The sequence below is a fragment of the Choristoneura fumiferana genome, chromosome 24 (genome assembly GCF_025370935.1).
Source record: "Choristoneura fumiferana chromosome 24, NRCan_CFum_1, whole genome shotgun sequence".
Classification (NCBI taxonomy): domain Eukaryota; kingdom Metazoa; phylum Arthropoda; class Insecta; order Lepidoptera; family Tortricidae; genus Choristoneura; species Choristoneura fumiferana.
The window spans coordinates 1,402,918-1,422,642 of record NC_133495.1 but is presented as its reverse complement, the minus strand read 5'-3'; the positions used below and the strand labels follow the sequence as shown (position 1 = coordinate 1,422,642).

Here is a 19,725-nt window from a genome sequence, read left to right as displayed (position 1 = left end):
AGACAGACAGACATGGCGAAACTATAAAGCTTCCGTTTTTGCCATTTTAACCGAACCCTAAAAACGAAGTGTATGGTTATCATATCACTTGTGTGAAAATACCAGTTTTCCATAAATTTTATCGGTTTTGCTCTAGGTTTTGTCTAATCATCGATTTAATTACAAATTGGCTCCATTTATGGCTCCTAAATTTAGATTGGGCAAGGAATTAAACGGAGGTAATAAGAACGTTTATGGCTTATAAAATAGTAATTACTGTTTGTTGCTTTATTACTATTTGGAATTGAAGTTGTCATTATGGCTACGACTATGGCGCCAGCGTATTTTGCCTTACTATTAGTTTTATGTCATCTATCTGATATAGAAGCTTCATGTAAGTATTCATTCATCTATCTATCCTATTACAAAAGAAAGTCTTTCAATAAATCTATCTATTTATCTTCTATCTATGTTCTAATCTATATAAATAAAAATGGATCGCCGAAATGTATTTACACGCATAACTTCCCCGAACGACGGCAAGATAAAAAACTATAAAAAGAAAATACTTACATTTAAGTATCCACAACACAAGACACAACAATAGTATTTAGTACAAATAAGAAAGAAAGAATTAAAGTGTACGGGATACGTACAACGTTGATCTGATAATTGGTACTTGATAGAAACACTGGTGACAGTATATGATTTTATTGATACTCAAGGTACAAATGTACTAGCTAGGAGCACGTTTATACATTGACTGAATGATATTACAATTAATGAGCATACTACAATAAAGAAATGAATGAATTATGAATAGTGCTGACGCTTAGAATGTGCGATGCTTGTATCGTACAGAAAGAAAATGTTTATTCGGCAATATACATTAACTTGTAGTAATATACAGTACATAACTATAAAATAGACAACACGATGGATAGTATGTGTCATTGCGGTTGTGAATCGGACACTGGCTCAGCATGGCTTTAGGCCTATTCCGTCTGCCACTTCCGACCCAATGGCAAAGGATATTAAAAGGAAAATAACAAATTATTCATTTGGAATGGCGTGTGGCGCTAGTCTCGCCGCGCCTGCCGTGCCTGGCGACGGAGTTCGTGCGAGGGCCCTGCCATGACTGCCTCTGCACCATGGAGGGCCTGTACCACTGCCGCCAGGTGCCATGCCGAGAGAACCTCACCGGTTAGTCAAACTTCATCGTTATATCTATACTATACTTTGTCAAGTTCGTATGTGACAATCGATGGAACACTGCTCTAAGGGCCATCACACTTGCGATTTGCGGGTGAGTTGAAAGCGAGGCGAGCGCGCAGTGAGTTCGCTGCGAGCCGCGCAACGATGTCGCCACGAGAGCGCAACGATGTCGCTGCGAATGTGCAGCGAGTTAGCTGCGCATAGCGCCAAAAATGCCATATTGTACACTCTCGTACAATAATAATAGGGCATCTTCGGCGCTATACGCAACTAACTCGCTGTTGAAAAAAATAGGAAAATGACTGATACCTACATGACATTTTCACATTTGTGTGGAGTGTATTCAAGTAGGTAGCAGACAGTCAAAGTCAAAGTCATTCAATTTAGGCTAAAAACAATACTTACAAACATTGGAAAACCTCCTCCTTTTTTGAAGTCGGTATATTACAATTATAACAAGCATGCAGCAAGCAAGAATGTAAAAAAAAACTACCACAGATACTTTAGTTTACTCATTCAAACTATTCGTGCCAGCTCTTGTGAATCGAGCTGTGTGTACATTCGGTGCCCACTTTTCACATAAGTATCCACTTTTCTATGCAACTATACTTAGTATGAAAAAATGGATGGGTACATAAGTTATGGAACCGACCGTACAATACAAAAATGCCTCTTTATTGTACACCACAAATAGATACAGAAAACCAGATAAGTACAGAGAGAAAAATTAAAAGGTAAGTAACTGATAAGTATAACAGCGTTTTTTTTTCGCAGAACAAATGTTTGTGACTCGATGCCAGCCGTTGCAAGTTTATCAAGTACGCCACATCATCTGCGAGTGCACCAGTTTTGGACGCTGGCGATCCGAAAGCTGCCAGAACGTTTTCAAATTTATGCAAACCATATGGAGTCGCCCACAAAAAAAATTGCAAGCACGGGTCACTTGTGAGCCTGGAATTCTTTACGTGGTCGGTTGCAACGTATGCATCTGTCCAGAGTCGGGTCTCATTAATGAAGCTAAATGCTCTAACCGAAGATGTGTTAAAAGTAAAACAGCGAAATGCCAATTCGGAGACCTCATAAGAGGAGACGATCAGTTATGCGCGTGCACCAACGCCAACGTCTTTGTAAACGATTTTTGCGTCCAAATTGGAGATAGACATATTCAACCAGTGCAGCATAAAAAAATTTTTGAATTGCTTAATCTGGAAAGATCTTGGCTTCAAGAAGAATGCATTCCTGAAGAAAAGTATTGGATCGATTGCAACAATTGCACTTGTGATAAATTTGGAAGCCTGCAGTGCACTAATAATGACTGTGTATTGCCGGAGCTTGATGACGACACCACATTTAGAAGGAAGTACATTCATTCTTTACCAGAGCTCAAAGATGAAAATCAAACTTGCACCCCGGGGAATACGTATCGCGTTCACTGCAATACCTGCGTGTGTTCTGCTATCGGCAAACTACACTGCACTACTATGGTCTGCTTGGACCAATTGGTTGACTCTATAGAACCTTTAATGAAACGCCAATAACTTTTTACTTTAATAAAGGTCAACTTTCAGTAAATTTAAAGTGTGCTTTCAAATCAAAATTTCAAGTGTCGGCCTTGCGTAAAGTAGCATGAAGGTTTTATACAAAGCACACTCTTCTTCAACTACGAGTAGGTCACTATACACATTAATAGAGTGGTAGTTGGCTGAGAATTAGTAGCAAGCTTCTCTATCCTTGTATGTAATAAATAAATAATACAGATACACCGAGAGAAGTACCTTTGTACTAACTACATACTTTGTACTAATTCCTAAAAAGGGATCTCTAGTTATGAGAAATCTTGTCTTTACTCCACTCGGACTGTTGTTTACCTAGTACACTTATAGAGAAGACCACACATTATCCTTATAGAAAATTCATTCATTTCATTGTGTTAAACATAATATTATATTTATTTGCATTACAACTATTCTAAACTTAAAAAAAACATAAAACAAAAAACGAAAAAAAAATTATAGCAGTCTCTTAAGGCAAGATACCGATGATGTTAGATGCACCGTTCCTTTTTGAATAGCTAATTCTTTGTTTGCGAAAGCTGCCATAGTTCTTCGGTACCCTGTGGCTCTACGAGTACTAACCTCTTAGTGTTATTTCTTTATGAAGCTTCAAAGTGCTACGACTCCACGGACCAAGGGTCCCACTCAACACCGAACGGGACAAAGTCGTACTTATTCGGTGCCTAGATTCCTATATTTGTATTACTTCGCCTTTTAAATCGCAAATTGTGTTTAGGTTTGCATAGGTACATTCGTGGAAACTGATGTCACAGTCTCGTCACGCACCCGTGCCACTCATGTAGTTAATTCAGATTATTGGCGACTGTATCATTACTAACCCAATGCCAAATAAAGACATAATTTTGTTCATCTTCTCAGCAAATGGATATTGGAACAATACCTATTCTCTGCCAGAAATTCGCCAAGGCGATCCGTGCGTTAAAGGCAAATTGTACAGAATAGAGTGCAATACTTGCCACTGCGTCGATGTTAACTCCTTGGTCTGCACCAAAATGGGATGTTTAAGCCCAGAAGATCTGGAGAAAATGGCCGTGAAGAACAAAGATAAGAAGAAAGGCAAGTTAAGGATGGGATTGTCCGAATCTCCAAAGGGGGAATGTGTTCCAGGCAAATTTTATAAGAAAGGTTGCAGGAAGTGTTTCTGTGAAGCTAATAAGAAGCAGATTTGCAGCACTACCAATGATTGTAAAGAAGTTCTAAATTCAAGTAAGTCAATTATTCTTTTATTTTTATCAACTACTATCAACGGCTATTGTTTCCAATAGTTAACAATACGAATGTAGTTTTCGAAAGAAACAAAATTGAAAATTACAGGGTAGTCATGACAATATTTTTTATTTATAGGTGGAGATACATCATTTGTTGTGTTTGAAAAATTTTGTGTGTTCAATTTTGCTTTTTGCTTTGAGAATGAACTTATAGAGAGCTCAAACGTGCGTTCATTGAATAAGATGTCATAATTATATGCATTATTAATAAGATTGTTAAGATGCATTTCCACGAGAGATGTGCTAGGGTGTGTTGCGAGGAATGTGTTTGTCATGCACCTATCCTTTCTCCGCCGAGTTGTTTTCACCAGCGATATGCGGAGCGAATAGGTAAATTAAACGTTGCGAACATCCGGTCCGCTCTCTTTTGTCTTTTCTAAAGAATGCCGTCATTATGTTATGTCACACTCTGTTGTACAATTAAACCGCAGAATCAGTTAGAAAAAATGTATTTCTCACGAAGTTTCTTGACTTAAAGGGCCAGTATCTCCTGCAACTTTCCACTCCTACACCACCGAGGAGTTCCAGAAGCTACCAGTCCTCCAGCATCAGGCGTCGTCCTGCAAGCCCGGTGTCACCTACCGCATCGATTGCAACTCCTGCTTCTGCCTCGCCAACGGGAACCTGTTCTGTGAGCGGCTGCTCTGCCCCAGCTACGGTGACGTCAACAAGCTGAAGGCTAAAGACATGAGTGGTAAGAGTTAGATAGTTCTAGAAACTCGCCTCGCCTGGCCGATGATCGCCCTAAGGCTTAGATCTATAATGAAATAATCTAACCAACATAGAAAAGTTGAAAAAAACCTTGACATTGTCATTTTAAGGTTCAACATCTCAAACATAGCTAAGAACCACTGCAAGAAAAGTCACTGAACTTTCTTGCGGTACCTAGTTCTTAGCTATGTTTGATAGATTGAGGGAATAGATCTGGTCGATCAGGAGACCACCATCGTATCCTCACGTTCCAGGGCTATCCTGCAAGAAAGGCGAAGCGAGGGAAGCGCATTGTGTCCAATGCACATGCGCCAATGGCAAAACGAAATGCGTCCCAGAACCTGACTGTATCCCCATTGAGAATCGGAAGCAGATGCACGGCGCAGATCCGAAGAAGAAGCCCAGAGAGTACTTGGACTTGAAGAAGGAGGAGTGTATACCTGGAATGGTTTACAGGTGATGACGGTATAGGTAGTCACGTGCTCTTAATACGAGTATCTGTCACAGCGGAGCGTGCAAAAATATCTGACACGGTACGGTACGGCCTTTAAAATGAAGTCGTATCAGCTACAGATATTTATGTACGTTTTGTTCTGTTAGATATTGGTGCTGGTGACTGTACAGACAATCAAGATGTTAGATAATGTCGCTCGGGATTCGTCGGTTTTCTTGAAGATTCAAATGAGAAAGAAAAAAAAACTGATCTTATGTTTCGAGTTTCGAACGACATTAGCAAACTACATTGCCATTCCACTAGTATACGTTAAAGTAGGGTAACCACGAATCAGGAAATTTTAAAATTAATTGATATTTTATTAAGTGTAATGAAAACATTCACTGCAGATTCTTACATAGGTACAAGTTAATCTTGACTAATTAGAGGTACAGCGAGTAAGAAAAAAAGATTTCTGTCCACCACTAAGGAGTCACCTATACAACTTCCTTGTTTACAGTGAAGGCTGCAACAAATGCTACTGTCAAACTGATCAGTCGGTGCGTTGTACTCAGAAGACCTGCCTCAGCTTTTCGCAGATGGTACGGCTCAAGAAGTTGCGCTTGCGCTTAGAGAAGAACGGTCTCTAAACTAAAACAGGATAGAATCTATAGCCCACAAAAAAATAAGTTGGCCTCACACAATCGAAATGAGACCAAAAATGGTTAACTTTCGGGCACTCGTACTCGTTAGCTCTTTCTATACTCGTACCCTCATTCAATAACGTTTGACCTCCTCTCTCCATACAACATCTATGAACGAGCACACATGAACCGTATTTAAAATGAAATCAGATTATTAAAATTAGGATGAGGGTTTATAATGTGTGTGGCTGGCCTACCTCATGGTGGAAAAGTCATGCAAGTTGCATTACATGACAGGAGCTGATATGTTATAAACGATCGACCGAGCGCCACACTTACCTACTTATTTACTTGCAAATTTTGTTTGTTTACTAGTTGGGCTATAGGCTATAGTTGTAGCAATCTGAGAAGAGTTATCGACTATATTTAGTAAATGTTAAGTACGTTTATTGTTTAACTGATACTACCAAACCAACGGACACCCGCAATGATTTATAGGTATAAGAAAGCAATGAATAAAAGTATTCACCTAAAAATTCAAGCAGGCTTTTATTTTCTATTCTAATGTCAGTTTGAGACTGTCCCGCTCGTCAGTCTGACTAAAAATGACTATCTCTATCTCCCTCCCTCTCTACCTCTCCGCCTAAGTGCCTATCTCTAAATATGTTAGGTACTTTATTAATTATTATATTGTGTTGCTTTATAATAATAAACATTATTTTAACATTGTGTAAGTACAGTAAGATTACTATTAATAATTCATTTTACATCGACATTTATGTTGAGTCAACAAACAACCGGGTTTTTAATCTTTTAATTACAATTCTATTTACGACTTACATTTTCAGGAATGCAATAAATCTTATCAAAAAAACTTACCTAACAAGTGAGGCGAAATTAAAATCAACATTCTGTAAGGACTTTTTTATTAGCTCACATGTTTTCAAGCATGAAATTTTTTAATTAAGTTTAACTTATTACCTATACGGGAAGACCATTTTTGGCCAGTTAAGAGATGTTCAGGACTGTGACATTTCTAACTTTAATATCGCAGTTTCAATACGCGATAACAAATATCCGTAAGTCAGTTCTCACACTCATCTTCTTCAATATTCCTTCAATATTTTTTCACAAAATTTCTTCCATTGTTGTAGACACGTGTGTTCCGAATACGCAGTTTTTTCTGAATGGTCTTATCTGCTCTTGCAATAGCAGGGGCCAGTGGAGCGAAGCGAGTTGCTTGCGTGTGAGTCGCCGACAGATTTGTCAGCCCGGCAAGATCATATGGCAGGGCTGCAGTCAATGCATTTGCCAAGAAAACGGACAGCTGCTCTGCAACGTTAATATTGGCTGTCAAGATGATACTTCCATCATATCCACTACAAAACGCGAAGGCTTGCATTCAATCGGCTACAAGTGTACTCCGTTCAGAATTTACTACGTTGACTGCAATATATGCATTTGCCCCGCTGCTGGTCTTACAGCTAACGCTCATTGCGCCAAAGACACTTCTTGCACTTCCCTTAAGGTACCATCCACTTCTGACCTCCTAGCATCCGTTAACAAAAACCTCTGTTTGCCCAAGGTCATGTATTTGTTCGCCTGCCTCCATTGCTTGTGTTCTGATGAAGGTTATTTTATTCTTGAAAATTGTATAGATACTTGTGAGCCCAGAAATGAAGAAGCTCGGAGTTGCTCGCCTAAGTCGTTTTATAGAAAAGATTGTAATGTCTGCTTTTGTCCTGAAAATATGATACCTAATGATAAGTATTGTACACAAGAGATTTGCAATGGCACCAATGCGTTAAAAGTATTGCACGGATTGAGGACTTCGCCATCTATGAAGTGCACTCCATATCAGTTCACTCCGCCACGCTGTTTGTACTGCGACTGTACTCCAGAAGGAACCATCAATGAGCATGCATGCTTAGAATTAAGCTGCTTGAAGTTTAATACTGTTACTAATAAAGCTGTCAAAGACACATGCAATGCCGGAGAAATGGTCTCAGTCTGCATAGAATGTTTTTGCCTTCGGGATAGCACGACCCGTCCTGAATATTGCTCAAGAATTTGTTCCTATCGAAGCAAAATAGCAATTCTTGAAAGAATTTTCAGAGACAGCAGAAACGATCATATACTTGACATGAATGCTCTGGAGAAAAATACAGTGATGCAATCTTGCAAGCCCAATACAATATACGCTGATAGTGGTAAATTTTGTTTATGTCCTGACACTGGCATCACTGATCAGAAAGCATGCATCATTGAGATAAAAACGGGGTTCGATTTCGAAAACCCAGCGTCGGAGTTTTCTTTCAAAGAAAACGTAATAAACATTGATTTTAATGCGACTTGTGAGCCGAGCTCGTTTGTACAATTTGACTGCAATACGTGTTTCTGCTCTAAGAACGGGACTATTGATCCTAAATGGTGCACTTACGACGACTGTGAAGCGAAGAAAATTGTACAAGACTCTCACAACGCGGGTTCACTGATAAAAGAGGATCAACCACACAAATGTACGCCCGGCTCTATAATGACTCTGGACTGCAACTTCTGCATTTGTCCCGAAAACGGTCAAGTGAAAGATAGAGCTTGTACTAAGAACCGTTGCTCTGACACAGACCATGCGGTCATGGTTGAGAAGTTTACCTGTGAGCCCTTAGAATATTACGAAGTAGACTGCAACGTTTGTCTTTGCCCGCGAGACGGTAAAAAGAACGTGGCCCAGTGTACCAAAAATCTCTGTGAGAAGAATTTTCTTCGTACAGATGTGTGCGTTCCGGGAAGACTGTTCAGCGATGAATGCAACGTGTGTGTATGCCCTCGGAAGGGAAACAAAGCAGACAAGGCTTGCACTAGCCACAGATGCCAAGAATCTGCTTTAGCATGGAAGAACATCTTTAAATTGTCGAATAGTCTTCTTGGTCACCAAATATCCGAAGTAACTACGAGGAAACTTGATTTGTGTTTTCCCGGAGAGGAGTTCACAATAGGCTGCCATCTTTGTGTTTGTCCTGACATGGGCATCAGATCATATGCGACGTGCACGGATATGATATGTGATGAAAAAAAAAGTGAAATAGGTGTAGACGTAAAGCAGAATAGTACTGAGGTAAGTATGGATGAATCTAGTTGCATTATTGAGAAACTTGGAAACACTCAAAAATATTTTCATTCATGAAACTAAACATATTTATGTGTTGTTTTTTTAAACATTCAATTTACTGCGCTACTTTTTGTAATATTAAATTTGAATATATAAACAATCCCTACTATATAATATTATAAATGCGAAAGTAACTCTGTCTGTCTGTCTGTCTGTCTGTCTGTCTGTTACGCTTTCACGTCGAAACCACTGAACCGATTTTGATGAAATTTGGTATATAGGTATTTTGAACCCTAAGGATCAACATAGGATACCTTTTATTCCGGTAGCGGGCGCCACCGCGCGATAACCTAGATCCGCGCAGACGAAGTCGCGGGCTTAAGCTAGTTTTTTTATAAAAATGCAATGTCAACAGGTCTTTCAGGTCACTGAAAATTCCTTAGACGCGGGTGTGGACGGACTCGCGCGGAAAAGTGCTTATACTCCCATCCCGGATGCCGACGGTTGTTGGATCTATAACATCTCCGCCAGCGCCGAAAGACACGACTGCACGCCGGGCACCATGTATATTATCAGGTAATCTTGAAAAATCTTCTTCTAAGTCACCACAATCTTGAGAGAGACGACCACTCTGTCTCTTTCGTCGGTTCTCTAATCCAAAAATGATCGATAAATGATTCATACCTACTCTTATTTACTACTCTTGCGTTTGATAACCCACTAGCCGTCTCACCCCCGACGGTGCAAGTAGAGTTACAAGTACATTTTCGAGTGTCAACTGGCGACGAGAAGATAATCACTATTGATAGCGGTGGGTACATAATTATAATATGAAAATAACTGGTCCCAGAGGCGAAATTACTCTATGCGTTCGCCTAGACTAGTTTCGCCTCCGGGACCAGTTATTTTCATATAATGATGTACCCACCGCTATCAATGATACGTAGTGATTCTCTTCTCGTCGCCATTGACACTCGAAAATGTACTCTGTGACTCTACTTACACCGTCGGCGGTGAGACGGCTGGTATGTTGTCAAACGCAAGAGTAGTAAATACTTAATCAGTAACTATACAGTACAACCAGATTGTTAACGTCGCTCGATACTCGTCGGTTTTCTTCTTTTTCCTGAAGATTCAAATTGAAAAGAAAATGAAAACATCTTTTGTTTCGAGTTCGGAACGACGTTATGGCAAACATTTTAAGAGTGTACTCTAAATTTGTTTAAAATTGCAGGTGCAGGCAATGCATTTGCCCGTACCTGGGCAACATAAACGACTACTGTCGTCCGATGAGGGAGGGCGAGTACTGCGAGCAGGCCTTCCCTGGCGTCAACTACTTGCCTATGGGACGAAGACAGACAGGTAGCAGTTAAGGCCACCTCTGTAGTTGTATTTACTAACGCTCTGGTGCCCGCGATCCTTCACCTTCTCTTTCTAGTTCTATCCTCATCCTTATACCGTGTGAGAGAAAGAGGTTGTGTAAGCGATGGTGATTGAGAGTGTGTGAAACAAAACAATAAGACCTCTGTTCTTGGTAGAAAATTGGATAGTATTACATCTCTTACAGTATACGCTGATTTAGCGCATACGTTCGTCCATTCATCACTTCTACACCTACTATATAACATATATAGGTACAGTCGACATCAGAACTTTCGGAGCAGCCAATGCGTTGAGAATAGAATGCATGTTCCGATCTGATGGCGACTGTAGAACGTGTTACAAAATAACCTGTAAAAATATTTAAAAAAGATTAAAGCTCAAAATCTTGTCAACCCTGGGAAGTATTCATGTCATACAACCCAACTTAGCATAGATTAGGTATTTAACAGAGGGGTAACTCCTGTTTTGATATTCTTTTGAGGGTTTACTAATGTTTCGGCGAATAACGTTTGGCAACCCTGCTTCATTTCGCAACTTTTCATTTCCCAACTATGTATTTTTAATATTTCTGAAACTGTAAATATTTCAGGATTTTTATAAAAGTAACGTAACCTAATCTAAAGGGTTCTACGCGATGGTCCTGAAATAAATCCTGAAATATTCACAGTTTTAGAGTTTGCGAAATGAATCTGGTTGCCAAACGTTACGTTACGAAAAAGCAGTACTCGCTTTAGAGCTGTGAAATTTGGACTGGGTATTTATAAATACATACCTACAAATTTCCACGGAACCCTCGGTGCTGTTCCACTCGCACTTGCCTGGTTTTTTTAAATACTGTGAACGGTCTCTTTGTAAGTAACTATTCAATCCCCTTTCCGTTTCACCGCGTGATAGCTAAGGCACGACTCTGCTTGAGAGACCACAGGGTAAATAGACAACGGAGCTACCAGCGCCTATCTAAATCTTTATTAATCCTGAATTTTCCTTCCAGCTAATTCTACGAATGTCAAGCCATCCCATAACCACACTCACTACGACTGCGAAAAGCCGGGGAAAGTGATGGACAAATGCTTCATCTGCGAGTGCGAGGAGGACAACAAGTTAATCAAGGAGCACTGCTTCAAGAACCAAGACGAAGAGTGCTGGGGGCAAGAGCCCTCGTTTTTGAAAGAAATAAAAGTGCTTGTATTGTATTTTTGTATTTTTCTTTCTAAAAAATAGGTTCATGAATGAGCTACGAGTATTAGGCATTGAATCCTTGTTGTCCATTACTAGTACGTACTACTGTGCTTTAACATGGTAGGTCCTGTACATGATTGGTGCCGTCACCCTAATGAACGATAATTAACTAAATTATTGATCTAAATAATCAATTCGATGACAAAATCTAAAGGGGTTATTTTCCTGAGCAGTACTTGTGTAACACTCACCACTATTTCCTTCGACTTACTATAGAACTAAAAGTCTCCTGCGCCATTTTTCACCCGCTTCTGAGCTCTCCATTTTAAAATAAACTGATGAGTATTAATATCCACATATTTATAGGAATCATATAAGGTCACACTAGAAAGATCTCTCTCCAGACAGCTGTAATGCCTGGGGCACAGAATAGATAATTACGCAAGTAGCTGGGGACCGAAGTCCGAAGGAAGGCAATCAGAAATTGTATCCATGCGTTTGAGTTGAAAAAATTTGATAGTGCGATCTAGAATGTAGCAGTTTGTCTTATCGACGACTAGATGGCGCCAGAGGTCGCTACAACCAGAGGATTGGTTTGTTCGAAGTGTTCCAAACATAGTAACCCATATTTATGAACGTCAGTTTATTTTAAATTGCTTCAATAATGGTTGCTGAGTTTTGGTAGCGAAGAAAGACTAAAACACTTGAATCAATCAGTAACCCAGTTCTCCGAATATCGACACATTTCTCAAATGTGATTAATTTTTTTCATCACAAGTGAAGCATGAAGCGTTTCAAACATTCTCAGTTTTTTTTAGTAAAACATTATTTAAGTTAGTCAGTATGTTTCTTATTATACTTGCAGTCATTTTTGCCCTTGGTAACGTGTCTTCGGACGACAGTGAGCGCGGTAAGAAAACAAACATTAAGCAAATAAAAGGCTGCGTTGCCACCAGAGGTCTGCGAGGATGCGTTGCGTTGCGATGCGTTGAATGTGTTTGTCATGGACCAATAAAAACGCTTCATTTACGTATCAACGCTCAGCGCAGCTCTAGTAGACTGTATAGATCAATTACCCAATATTTTTTTCCCCGATATTTAAATTCCCGTTTGTATTAATGCGAACGGGAATTTAAATATCGGGGGAAAAAAATATTGGGTAATTGATCTATACAGTCTCTCAAACTTATGGCTCCACGTACCCCTGTTAAAGTTTCTAGACGACAGCGAACCCCTACCTCCCCCCCCCACCAAAGAAAGTAATAAAACTGGCTGTTGGAGAAACTAAGTTTATTTTTATTTCAATCATCATGATAATATAATGTATATTATTTATTTCAATAAAAGGTAGCAAATATAGGTAAGAATCTAAGAATCGTCTTGCCAACGAAAATACAAACTGAAACAAACAACAACAAACAACAACAAATAACAAACAAGTAACAAATTTGGAGTTGAAATAAAACATACAAAAATACTCCAAAAGCCAATCTTAATCATCTTGCCAGTCTTGCAGCCACCATTACGTAAACCTTGTCGCGAACCCCCTACCGTCGAATAGCGAACCCCTAGGGGTTCGCGTACCCCACTTTGAGAAACCCTGTCATAGCTAATATTAAAATTGCGAATGTGAGTATGCTGGTTCGTTTGTTTGTTACTTACGCTTTGACACTTAAAGGTCTCAACCAATGGTGATGAAATTTGGTATAGTATAGAGACTGAGAAGGGCATTATCCCGAAAATAATTATGATTCCCGTAGGTGCGCTAAATGAATTATTCGTAAAAGAAGTCGCAGACATAAGCTTGTTAGTTATAAAACAACACTAAACGTGACACAAATGCCAAACGAACCACCCACACGTCACTAATGCCATCTAGTAATATTCCACCTTTAAGAAGGCTCTCATTCAATTATATGCATACGGCCAATATTTGAAAGGATACCCTGGGTTAAATTGTATTTGGTAATGTTAACTCCCTTTTAATTTCAGATCCTGGTCTAAACTTAGAGGCTTGTGATATTGGTGACGTTATCGAAAATGAATGTATTAAATGTATATGCTCAGCAAGATACTTATTTGATTGCACGTCAAAAAGCTGCCCAAAAACATATAACGGTAAGGCAACAGTATATTTGAATCTGCCGTCAGTTATTACTTATTCTGTGACGGTAGTAGGTATGTATAGTTAACTCGTTTGTTGATATTTGTGACGTTATCTGGGGGCACGGCAGTGCCCCCGCCAAGTCGACAAAACAAAAACAAAGGCACGGCCGTCGGCCGTACCATACTTTTCTCGAAGGCATTCAGGCTGTTTTAACATATTTTGTTGAAATTAAATCACAAAATCAATGTATAGAAAACCCAAATTTGATCAGACCAATTTTAACAAAGGAGTTAATATATTAATATCAATAATCAGCTTTAATTACAACATTAATTTTGTGTTACGATTTAAAATTCACCTTACAAAACTATCTAAGCTTCATGTTTCGTGATGCTGAGAAAAAGTCATTTTCATCGCAAATTCTAATTTGGACAAGATGCTCCACATTATGTCCTGAATCTTGTTTTAAACTGTACTTTTAATTTTACAGCTTCAGACGAGAATAGCGCAGATGTGAAGGGTCAATCATGTCGTCCACATAAAATTTACAATCTTGACGAAACCATTTGTATCTGTAATCCAGATGGACGCTGGCCTCACAAGTCTTGCCATAATATATTCGGACCACTGCCAACATCACACATTACAAAACAAAAATGTATTCCCGGAAGTTACGTCGTAATCGATTGCAACATCTGTCGATGTAATGACAAAGGACAGATAGACAACGAACGATGCACTAAAAATGAATGCGATCCAATTAAAGTTTCGAACCATCGTAGAAATACCAAAAGTGGACAAGTATACGGCAAATGCAAAGCAAAGAGCTGGTACTCTTACGGTCCATGTCAGTTTTGCCATTGCCTCAATAATAACAAACTTATGTGTAATACTGGCACTAAAAATAGTAATTCTGTTAGGCTAGGAACGTACAACTTCAGCGTTTGTGGAACTGACCTTTTAAAAGAAGCCTTGCAACTCTCGTCTCAAGGTAAAGAAGCTGAAAATGTTCTCAGACTAAATAAAGATACGGAGACATCAGTATCTATAAATGATGAAACAACTACGAAAGCTGCTGAAAAGTCTGATTTCAAGGTAATTGATTTAGAAATGGATCAACATAACAATAATGATAATGATGATGATGGTGATGACGACGGTAAAACTGAAGAACATTACGTTAAAATTACAGCTACGAGGTCAAAAACAGGAAAAAAAGATAGTCAAGACTTTTCAGAATCAGACAATGAAAGCGAAGCAGGAGGAGAAAAATTTACAAAGCAGCCTTATGAAGAAAATGATAATATAGAAATAGATAGTGACAATGGTGAAGGAAGAACTGAAGATCGTGACGACAAAAACGATGAGAATAATTCTGAAGACATGTCCGAAGAAAGTATGCCAGTCAAACAAATTGAAAGAGAACAACCTCTAAATATACCAGTTAAATCAGCTGAAGATGATTCCGAGCCAAGTATGTCAATTAAGTTTGACTCTAATAAAGCAGAACAAACACAAACTCAAGAAAGATTGACAGCTGATGAAAAAAAACCGACTAAAAAAAGAAAGAAGCCAAGCAAATATGATGACAAAAAAGATGATGAAGATGAAGAAACGATGGGATTTGACTTAGGCCAAGCCATAAAGAATAACTTACCAATGATGGTTGGTCATGTATTAAGTAATTTGAGAAAAACAGTGAATCTAGAATCTGAAAATGATTGCGAACCTGGGACGCAGTATCAGGTCCAATGCAACGTTTGTCATTGCTTGAAAAACAAGAAAATGATTTGTACTGATAATAAATGCGAATAAACATAAACATCCATTTTTTACAGATGTGTTTAGAGTCCCGTACCCGAAGGGTAGCAAATAGAATAGAACCCCATTACTATCGTTGTCGTACTTCTATCTATCTGTCATAGAGCAGTATCTCGGGAAACGTAATTTGACGCCAATGTCTGTCTGTGGCATCGTAGCTCTCAAACAGATAGATTAAAAGCGACTATCTTTGCGGTGGTGGTTCTTAGCTATACTTAATTAATATCAGTTCAGCCGTTTTTGAGATTTTGAGCTTTGAAATGACAACGTCACAGGTTTTTCAAGTTAGGTTAGGTCTTAGGTTAGGTTATTTATTAGTGTTTTTCCACAACAGTAATTATGGTCAGTTACCATCAGGTGAGCCCTCGTTGGCCGCTCTATTTAAAAATGGAAGCGCTTTCTTTTGGTTTCAAACGAAGAGATATATATATATATATTCGGTAGGAATGCCGTGAGTTAAGCAGCGTTTCCACCAATAATGTGCGAGGACGTGTTGCGAGGGATGTGTTTTTCATCAACCAATAGAAACGCTTCATTAACATATCACATCTTTGGTGGAAACGCTGCTTTAAGTAGCGATATGTATAAACTGAACCACCTGGTAGAAATATAGAGTCAAAAGCTGTTGCGGCGTGAAATAATGCTTTACCTAAACAAATGTGTTTATTTTACTACATTTATTTCCAAGGACTTAATGACGAGCGTATACCATTGAGCGCATATACATAGGTAGAGTGTAGCGACCTCAGATCATATATGATCTGAGGGAGCGACTTAGAAGAAGACATAATTATTTTCGTCGTAAGACTAAATTGATATTAGGTAGGTACCTACCCATTCTAAAAAAATTATACGAGCATACATAAAGTTAGAAGCGAGTTCACGCAAAAGGCGTTTTTGACTGAATCGAATGTCATCCAATCTCAAGATGGGGTTCACGACTAATATCCTCTTTATTTTCCCGCTAGCAAACAAGGTTCCTACTTAAAATAGGCAAGAAATGTTTTCTACTAAAATGTGACTAAAATCCTACTAATCCTTGATAAATCTCTCGCGAGATTAGGAGGGGATGGAGTCAAGCTAAATCTCACAACAAATAATCACCAGGGGATGGGGCTTGAAAATTATTAAAATCTCACAACGGACATCCTTCTATGCTTTTTCAATCCGAAACAATCAACAGCTAATTTTGGTAGACGTAATTCTGAATTTAATTAACATTTTAATGACGTGCACGGAGTCAAGCAATCGAAACCTAAAAACCGTGATTGAAAGAAATATTTTACGATGTATTTTTAATTAAAGTTTTTTTACTTTAAAACTTTACAAAAATGAGAACTATTGTGTTGTTATTATGTTCACAGTTAGCGCTTGTTTCTTCGTACTCATTTGAGCAACGTAAGTACCTAACTAAAATATGGACTAAATAAATATACGTAGGTATAATAGACACGCAAATGCATTTGTACCAAATCTGTTGGCGATCATTCTGCACATTTGTGAATCTTATCTTTAAACGAGCTACGAGTATTATTAATATCAGGGACCACGGAAACAGCTCTATTTGAAATTTTTGCTATCTGGGGGTTTTCGGGGGTGAAACTCCATCAGTTTCGTCATCTTTGGGAAAACGCGTATTTTTAAATTATATGGAATTTTTAAATGGATATGCCACGCATTAGGATAGGTAGGTAAATTCGACATTTCTGTCATCAGGGTCGCGGTTCTGTGGTATATAAGCTTTTTTTAAATACGTATCTTCTCCAAAATACACGATTTAACAAAAAAAATACTCCAACAGGGTTTCTTTCGCCTTCATTTTTGTCACATTATTGACCTGTTGTTGATGACGAATTTCTAAAAATAATTAATGGTGCATTTATTATATGACTTAAAAATAAAATAAGAAGTATTCCAATATTTCCGGTTTTCCGGTTTGTATTTAATACCTATGTCTAATTTTGCTCTACAGCGGTTGCCAAGACAGTATGGCATGAACGGTGCGAGAAGAACGCAGTTGCACTGAACGACTGCAACTGGTGCCGATGCGGCTCCAACCACCAATTCGTGTGCCAAGCACGCGCGTGCAGGGAGGTCGACGTGTTTGGACACTTCAATGGTAATGTGGTGGTAATGGTATGGTGGTTTAGGCATAGGTAGTAGCGGGTGGTGCTCCGCAACTTCATGAATTACTGCGCCTGATTGGTAGTGATTGGCTGTAGTCACTGCGCTATTCATGTCAGCCTAGTTCATGGAGGAAACCTAGCAGACCCTTCACGTTGCCGATGACTTCCTGGAGTGACCCCGGTGATCAGAGGTATAGAGATTTATGTATGTATGTATGTAAACTCTTCATTGTAAAGAAAGAGAGAAACAAATGTGCATGTGTGTCAGTAGTTCCCTGATTGTTAAGGTTGAGATATAGAATACACTAGTGTTTACCCGCGGCTTCGCATGCGTAAACCATTATAAAACCAGCAATTGAATCGAAATTCTGGGATTTTGCTGAAATTCCCATGGGAATCCACAAAAATTACCTACATCGTGATGTGATGTGACGATGGTGATGAACCACAAGCTGATTGTTTCAATAATTACATAAGTATTTTGTTTTAAGATACAATGATGAATATAATGATGATGATTGTGATTTGTGATGATATTTCTCCTTCAGATGCCATTAAGGACATAGATGTAGGCATGGAAGGACACGGAGTCTGGCGCTCAACCGCTTCAGCCTGCGAGCCCGGCGTGCACTACCACAAAGATAAACTGATCTGTGTATGCGGCGAAGACGGCACCTGGCCCAACCCAGTCTGCCGGGACATCTTCCAAATCCTCCACGCCGTCGAAGTCCCGAAGACCGACGTGAAAGACGAATGCGCCCCCACCAAACTATACCTCATAGGCTGCAACGTCTGTTTCTGCCCTTCTACCGGACGCATCAACTCCTCACTCTGCACGAAGCAGGTCTGCGATGATAACGACCCTGTATTAGAACCTAATAACAAAGTAGAAACTGTAGACACGCAAGAAGACAGCAAAGACCTTTACGCAGAATGTGAGACAGATCTTATTTATAAATTAGGCTGTCGAACCTGCACCTGCCTTAGAAACAACAGGCTAGTATGCGGAAATTGTACTGGGCCAGCTGTAAACCAGAGTATGAATTACTGCAAAAATCAGCCAGCTCTCACAGTATTTGACGTCGACTGCAACATGTGTTATTGTGATCACAATAGTAACATGGTCTGCTCAGCTAAACGGTGTCTCGGGAAAGCCGAGGCATCTCTAAGGAGGTTCATGGACATTGACGAACGTTACGTAGAACTAACGGAGACGCCGCTGGATGATCGTAACTGTAGGAAAGGAAGTAAGTACAAGAAAGGTTGCAATACTTGCCTTTGTTTAGAAAACGAGACGGGTGCTAAAATGTTTGCCTGTACGACAGAGCCTTGTGGCAGGTCTTTATTTGCTAAAATAACCAAGGACTGCGTTATGCACACTTCTTTTGAATTAAACTGTCTGAAATGTCAGTGTGTGTCTGCTAACGGTCGCACTTGGCAGTGGTGTGAGACGGAATCACGATGCTCGCTAACTGAAACAGTTGTGGATGGACGCGATTTGGACAGTCTCCATGGGTATTGTGAACCCCGACACGAATATGTGAAGGACTGCAACAAATGCCAGTGCCTCTCTGAGGGCCAGATGCTTGTGTGCACGGATTTAATTTGTGATAAATCTCCTGATCCCTTAGAAATAGAAGTTGTACCTTTAAAACAACATGGCAGTTGCCCGAAAGGTCACACATACAAGATTGATTGTAACATCTGTATTTGCTTGAAGAATGGTAATGCTTTGTGTACAACGATGAATTGTGCGAAACAAACTGGTAAAGTGCTACCGTAACGAAAATAAAAAGGTATTTTTTTTATTCTAGCAGTTTTATTTTCCCTTTCGAGTGCCAGCGCCATATTAAAAAAAAAACCTGCCAAGAGCGTGTCAGACACGCCCAAGATAGGGTTTAGTAGCTATTACGAATTAATCAAGTAATATTTTTACTAAGGATTTCACATTGTGTACGGAATCATCCAAGTTTGGTCCTGATCTTTTTCAAATATTTCCGACCAACAGTTTAGATTTTAGAGAGAGTGGGGGGGAGGGGGTTGATAGACCTATCTAACGATACCTCAAACTATAGGATTAATCGAGAAAAAAATAATCGCCCCATCTATGGGAGGTACCTACCTGAAACGATTTATTTTTTATTTTACCATCTTGTCGGCGTGACTGATATGTATA

At 39.3% G+C, this 19,725-nt stretch overlaps 3 protein-coding genes across 4 annotated transcripts; all 3 read left to right on the top strand.

Moving 5' to 3' along the window:
* The first annotated feature begins 216 nt into the window (after nucleotides 1-216).
* LOC141441413 (uncharacterized) lies at nucleotides 217-6,365 on the top strand. 2 transcript variants are annotated; one of them, XM_074106132.1, is made up of 5 exons: nucleotides 264-373; nucleotides 3,627-3,974; nucleotides 4,515-4,730; nucleotides 5,002-5,203; nucleotides 5,701-6,365. In XM_074106132.1, the coding sequence occupies exons 1-5, from the start codon at nucleotides 298-300 to the stop codon at nucleotides 5,828-5,830; spliced, it is 972 nt and encodes a 323-aa protein (XP_073962233.1). In that variant the 5' UTR covers nucleotides 264-297; the 3' UTR covers nucleotides 5,831-6,365. The 2 variants fall into 2 exon arrangements, with proteins under 2 accessions (XP_073962235.1, XP_073962233.1); XM_074106134.1 differs by lacking the exons at nucleotides 3,627-3,974; nucleotides 4,515-4,730; nucleotides 5,002-5,203; nucleotides 5,701-6,365 and adding exons at nucleotides 1,063-1,182; nucleotides 1,969-2,772 and having other exon boundaries at nucleotides 217-373.
* Nucleotides 6,366-6,725: 360 nt separating this feature from the next.
* Nucleotides 6,726-11,552, top strand: LOC141441412 (uncharacterized). Its single transcript, XM_074106131.1, has 5 exons — nucleotides 6,726-6,903; nucleotides 6,979-8,939; nucleotides 9,349-9,509; nucleotides 10,168-10,295; nucleotides 11,308-11,552. Exons 1-5 carry the CDS (start codon nucleotides 6,840-6,842, stop codon nucleotides 11,535-11,537), a joined length of 2,544 nt encoding a protein of 847 aa, XP_073962232.1. The 5' UTR covers nucleotides 6,726-6,839; the 3' UTR covers nucleotides 11,538-11,552.
* Nucleotides 11,553-11,753: 201 nt separating this feature from the next.
* On the top strand, nucleotides 11,754-19,357 carry LOC141441898 (uncharacterized). Its single transcript, XM_074106791.1, has 5 exons — nucleotides 11,754-12,405; nucleotides 13,488-13,613; nucleotides 14,093-15,409; nucleotides 17,396-17,542; nucleotides 18,098-19,357. Exons 1-5 carry the CDS (start codon nucleotides 12,339-12,341, stop codon nucleotides 19,330-19,332), a joined length of 2,892 nt encoding a protein of 963 aa, XP_073962892.1. The 5' UTR covers nucleotides 11,754-12,338; the 3' UTR covers nucleotides 19,333-19,357.
* Nucleotides 19,358-19,725: the final 368 nt, after the last annotated feature.

Coding starts and splice junctions, on each gene's coding strand:
- LOC141441412 (XM_074106131.1), top strand. CDS start 6,840: ATGTTCAGGACTGTGACATTTCTAACTTTAATATCGCAGTTTCAATAC. Junction 8,940..9,348: donor TAAAGCAGAATAGTACTGAG/GTAAGTATGGAT, acceptor CAATGTCAACAG/GTCTTTCAGGTCACTGAAAA. Junction 9,510..10,167: donor GGCACCATGTATATTATCAG/GTAATCTTGAAA, acceptor TTAAAATTGCAG/GTGCAGGCAATGCATTTGCC.
- LOC141441898 (XM_074106791.1), top strand. CDS start 12,339: ATGTTTCTTATTATACTTGCAGTCATTTTTGCCCTTGGTAACGTGTCT. Junction 13,614..14,092: donor CTGCCCAAAAACATATAACG/GTAAGGCAACAG, acceptor TTAATTTTACAG/CTTCAGACGAGAATAGCGCA. Junction 17,543..18,097: donor CGTGTTTGGACACTTCAATG/GTAATGTGGTGG, acceptor TTTCTCCTTCAG/ATGCCATTAAGGACATAGAT.
- LOC141441413 (XM_074106132.1), top strand. CDS start 298: ATGGCTACGACTATGGCGCCAGCGTATTTTGCCTTACTATTAGTTTTA. Junction 3,975..4,514: donor TAAAGAAGTTCTAAATTCAA/GTAAGTCAATTA, acceptor CTTGACTTAAAG/GGCCAGTATCTCCTGCAACT. Junction 5,204..5,700: donor ATACCTGGAATGGTTTACAG/GTGATGACGGTA, acceptor CCTTGTTTACAG/TGAAGGCTGCAACAAATGCT.